Source organism: Hevea brasiliensis, unplaced genomic scaffold (assembly GCF_030052815.1).
Source record: "Hevea brasiliensis isolate MT/VB/25A 57/8 unplaced genomic scaffold, ASM3005281v1 Scaf128, whole genome shotgun sequence".
Lineage (NCBI taxonomy): Eukaryota > Viridiplantae > Streptophyta > Magnoliopsida > Malpighiales > Euphorbiaceae > Hevea > Hevea brasiliensis.
Window position 1 is genome coordinate 134,942 of NW_026614617.1, and position 5,570 is coordinate 140,511.

The window sequence follows — 5,570 nt, forward strand, 5'->3', positions numbered from 1 at the left end:
ACTACTTATCATTTGATCTCTTTCCAAAAATAATTTGGCGATTTACTTGTTTATGGGTTATGTTTCTTGAACCATGTTTTTTTTAGCTTTTCTTTTCTGTGTTGTATTCATGAGGTTTTCACTTAATACTTCAGGTGTATCCTAGTTAATTGATTTTGTTATTGTGGATTTTAAAATGGCTTAATCTATTAAGTTTCTTTCCAAGATTTACTATTAATAAACAATATTTTGATTTTTAATATATATATAGACAGAGATTATATTATCCTAAATATTTATAATTAGATCATATCAAGGTAATTAATTTAATTTTACGCTATTTATGAGAAATGATTTTTTAATTTATATATTGTCTAGAAATTAATAAATGAATAGACAAACATCTTATTTGCAAAAATGCATAGTAAAATAATCATTATGTTAATTGTTTGTTTGTATTAATTTCCTTTGCAGATCATGAACACAAGAAAACAAGAATAGGTTATGACAACAGTAGTTATGGTAAAAAAACACAGGCAGCAGCAGATTGATGCTTGATAAAGTTGTACACTATTATAAATAATCCTCTGTTTAAGGATAAGTTCTTATATAATTAAATTTAATTAACACAAAACGCAAATGATTAGTTTGAGATTAAGAGGGTATTTAGCAGCAATTAAGGGTCTAACTGCAAACTTTTAAAACAACCTTTGATGGAGAGTAGCCAACTTATTAGCTTATTAGTATTGAAGTCGTTTATAAAACTGTAAGTTATTAAATTCGAATTCCTATTGAGCAAATCAGTAATGCGCATTACAGACACGCGTGAGCATGGAGGTTCTTTTTCATTGTGAATACAGAAGGGAAGAAAGATAAAAAATAAAAAATAAAAAAATAAAAAAAAAAAACACCCTTAAAAGCGGGAACAGTGGGCTTGGCCTCTGACTTCCACTAGCACATTCTAAACATATAAACAAATGAAAAAGTTATAACAGCAATCGAATGAGCTCCACTCACTTATATTTTTGAATTAGAATCCAATCAGTACAATTATAATTTTTTTTTCTTTTTCTTGAATAAAAATTAAAAGGTGGTGGTGTGCCAGATCCACAGGAACAAAAGGCAACTATTATTATTAATATTGTTGCCCCATCTGCTAAATTCAGCTCTCAATTAACTATAAATGTTAATTTTTTTAAGCTAAATTTAACACTTGTTCCTGTGCTTAACCCACCTCTTAATTACCTATACATAATATAAATAATACTTGGGATACAAAATCTATATAAAAATATATTTATATATTTATCTTTAAGAGTCACTAATCATTTGCTAGCCCTACATCATTCTGCTTGCAGCTGTCCCAGCATTGCCTGTCCATCTTTGAAGGGTGATTTCCTTTTCTTTACCTCTCTTCTTTTTCTCTTTTTTCTTTGTTTTCTTTAGCTTTCCGCTCAAGACTGGTACAGCTAGCACAACAATTGAGCTCCTAATAATCTTCTCTTTTTGTATTGAAGTTATCAATCCCATATTGGTTGAAATGATACTATACTAGATATGTAGAAAACCAATTCCAATAGGGTTTCAAACTCTTTAATTTTGTTCATCTCTCTTTCTCTCTCTCTCTCTCTACCTGAAAGTACCTCCAAATGTTGGCGTCCAGAAATCTGCTGTGGTCTCATTGGCTACTGGGAATGTGCTTGAGATAGGCACAAGACACAGTCCTCGGCTTTTTAGATCTTTTGACCCTTCTGGGTCATTCAAATTTTCAGCACCCTGCAATATCAATATACCCTGTCAAATTCTAATGTGATAAATAGAATATATAATCTTTAAGCAATCATCAAGTTAATATAAAATAAATGTCAGGAACCAAAGGGGGAAAAAGATCTGTGAAGCACCTGATGATGTTGAATGGGACTGCCATTTTTCATATATGGAGTACTTAAAACCTGCAGGCATCGGCCAAATCAAAGCAGATGTATCAGAACTAGCTAATCGTATAGTTCCTATAGTAATAATCTTGTTTAAATTAAGTAGCTATAGGATTTTTTCGCTTAAACTTGTTGAATCTTAACTCTAAGCAGAAGATTAGGCAACATACGCTGACTTGATCGTGGAGGAACTTGATATACTCGATGGCTTCATGGAGAACAGATGCAGTATCAGTCTGAAAGAAACAGACACTATCAGTTTAATTTTTAAACAAAGTGTTGAACTTTCAATTAAAGCCACAAAGTGAATGGCCATTGGGGTACTCTTTGCAATACAAATAATAAATAAATCCAGAGACTCACCTTTCCAAAAGGTGAAACCAATTGCTGAAGGGCAGTTATTCGGTCCCCAAGCTTCTCTTTCCGGACCTGATCATAACAAGGGTATCATTCACTTGATTTAAAATACAAAAGGAAAAAGCATAAGAAAACAAAAAATTTATAGGAAAAAAGCTAAAATTTCCCACTAGTGAAAAGCCGGATCAAATAGGTTGTACCTTAAAAGTTGGTAATGGCGATGGCGTTTCAATTCGAGGCCTTTTGAATGCTGGTTCACTTCCTTTCTTAACCACTGATCCTGAATCTCGAACTTCTTCATTGTTAGTCTGAAACATAAGTTCCCACAAAAGGATTTAGCTCAAACCCTAGTTATAAATCTATTGATGAACAATCATCATAAATCTTTACCTTTGGGTTGAAGTTGGGACAACTGGGTTTCTCATCAAAAGTTGGCACAAGAAATTGAGGTTGAGAAGAGGGTATAAAACTGGCTCCAATATCATTTAGAGCAGTTGCTGAGGCATTCCAAAAGGGTGTATTGTTAGAGAAGTGTAAGCCACCTGCAGGGAGCTGCTGCTGCTTTGGCAATGATGGTTTTAGAAAAGGAGCAAGTTTAGGCCAAGAAGGGGATAGTTCATTCAAGATGTTCCCATAATTTGAAGGGGATGAATAGTTCATGTTCCGGTTGTTGAAAAGAGATTGCTGTGGCTGAGGATCAGGGTCAAATAAACTTTGTATCAATGCTGAAGGGTAGCCATAAGATGCTGACCCCATTGAAAATCCTGTGGATAAGCCCTGGCAAGTTGCTGCTGTAGAATTCCCGGGGCTGCTTAAAGGATTTAGCCTTTGTTGCTCTAAAGAGAAATCTTGATTTATTGCTTTAAAGGCGTTAATGGCTGAATCTTCCCCCGTACTAGTAAAGCTCTTTGGACTCCAATCTTTTCGGATTTGAGAACAAGTGTTTATCCCCGAAGAATTCATTTCTTCTTGCAGTATGGAATTGTAATTCTCAGCTCTTCCATTTCCTCGACTGCAAAAAAGAAAACAAAAACGAATCTGATTGATATAAAATTTTTGCCACTCGATAATTAAAATTAAAAAAAAAAGAAACTAAATTAATGATCATATTGACTTCCTTTTCTAAACATAAATTATAAACCAAGTCATTTGATATTCTTCTTCTAACTTGTAGTTGAAGCTTTGGACTTTTAAGGTCTTTAAATACTTGAATTCAACCATAATTAGAACAATAAAATATTTTTTAAAAAAAGAAGGGAAAAACACACCAAACTTTATATCTATATCACGAAGCTTAATCTCGAATCTTGATCCATAAAAGACTTACAGTAAAGTTTGGCTCCAATCTGATGAGGATGATGATGAAGATGATAACCCAAAACCCATCATTTGCAAGGTGGAATCCATCAAAATACTACTACCAGCGCTATCAGAATCAGTCTGCTGAGGCTTTTGCGAATCTTGCAAGATAACTGAGCCCTCAGAGAGTGAATTACTATTATTACTAATATTATTGGAATCGAGCTTGCATGATCTTGGCTCCATCCATGACCCATATGTTCCCATGTCATTTGCGTTAATCCCCGTAGAGCAAGGTGATGAGCCACCCATGAACACACTAGTCGACAAGCTGCACCAGTTCCCGCCGCAAATCCCGGTCTGAAACTCCTCTGCCATGGCCAAGAACTTTGTATTCTGTCTTTCTCTTTTATCTTCCTCCTCCTTGTTGTGACCTTGAGCGCTCTATATATCTCTCTCTTCTCCCTCTGTCTCTCTCTCTATATATATTAATATAATATACCGGTGTATGAGCTAGTGTAATTTATATACATGAAACGGTTGAAGGGTACGGACAAAGGAATTCACCAGACACTAAGTTGACAAATCAAAGGGGATTGGACAAATGAGAAGAGACATTTTGAATCGAATTTTTCTTCATTTTCTTTACTTCAAATCTTTTGTAAATTAATTTTTTTTTTTAATTTTTAGAATATATATAAATATTTTTTTTTTCTTGGAAAATTCTTGTTCCTTATAAGCAAAGGGATGTGGAGTGATGATGATATATGGGTTTTAATCAAGATGCCATGTCAAAGATTTGGACTTAATTATAATATATTTAATTTAAATCTAGTGGCTCTTATTTTTTATTGATTATTTTAAGGTCCTTTTATTTAATTATAATTTAATTTTAAATTTTAAAAATAATTTAATATCAATAGTAAAAATGGGACCATCCTAAAATATGAAAGTTGAGTTTTTATACTCTAATTCCATGGAGCGTGAGACTCAATTGCTGAGACAACCCCTTTCTTTGGTTTACGCGGTTTGCGTTGCAAAATTGGTTGATTTTGGCTATATAGTTTTACTTAATAAAATTAAATTATTTTAACCATTTATATTGTTATATAGTTTTACTTAATAAAATTTTATCATGATTAAAAATAAATTATAATTAAATGTGAATAATTCATAATGAAAACTTATAATGATGAATGAATTTTATAGCAAACGGAAGTTGATAAATTCAAATAATTGCTTCTTTGTGCTCTAAGAATATTCATTCATTAGATAAACTCTTAATTTATTTTTATAATTTAGTGTTGTAAGGTAGCTGCCATAAAGGAGATAATATATTCTGCGCGCTCTAATAAATTGAACTTGAATTTTATTTCTCTTACAATTATAATATAACATGTATTGCACGTCAATTTTATTTTTAATTAATAGCTTAATAATCAAAAATTTATCATAAACGACAAGAGATTAGATGTTTAAATTTAACCCTTTCTTTTATAAAAAAAAATTATGTAAAAAACATTTTTTTTCATTATTATTTTATTGCAATAATATGATAGATTTGATTAAAATGTGCACATTGGGATAAATTTTATGTGGAATATAGAAACTTATGATTAGAATCCCAAAGGACACGAATGGCAATTATTATTAGTAGTAGTAGTAGAAGTAATATAGATTGCATTATTACACAATTGGCTACGTAAATGATACTATATAGATACATGAAGTCTCTATTTAGAAGGAGTAATAAGTATATTATAGAATAATTTTTATAATAAGTCAAAAATTATGATATGTCGAGACATTTCGTAACAATATATTTATAATTAATTATGCAATTAATGGCATAATTATATTATATTATATATTAGAAATTCTTAATCACTTTCTTATAGCAATCAAAGTCAATCATGCTTGTTTCTCTTTTTTAATTATGAGACATGGCCACACGTATTTTATACATACAATGGGCAGCTCCTATGAATATATAAAAAAAAT

General features: G+C 31.4%; 1 protein-coding gene across 1 annotated transcript; it reads right to left on the reverse strand.

Annotated features, from left to right (window-relative positions):
• Window positions 1-965: 965 nt before the first annotated feature.
• LOC110650526 (transcription factor bHLH112) lies at window positions 966-4,146 on the reverse strand. Its single transcript, XM_021805531.2, has 7 exons — window positions 3,598-4,146; window positions 2,661-3,282; window positions 2,471-2,578; window positions 2,277-2,342; window positions 2,084-2,149; window positions 1,881-1,931; window positions 966-1,755 (listed from the first exon to the last, which is right to left on the reverse strand). Exons 1-7 carry the CDS (start codon window positions 3,945-3,947, stop codon window positions 1,609-1,611), a joined length of 1,410 nt encoding a protein of 469 aa, XP_021661223.1. The 5' UTR covers window positions 3,948-4,146; the 3' UTR covers window positions 966-1,608.
• Window positions 4,147-5,570: the final 1,424 nt, after the last annotated feature.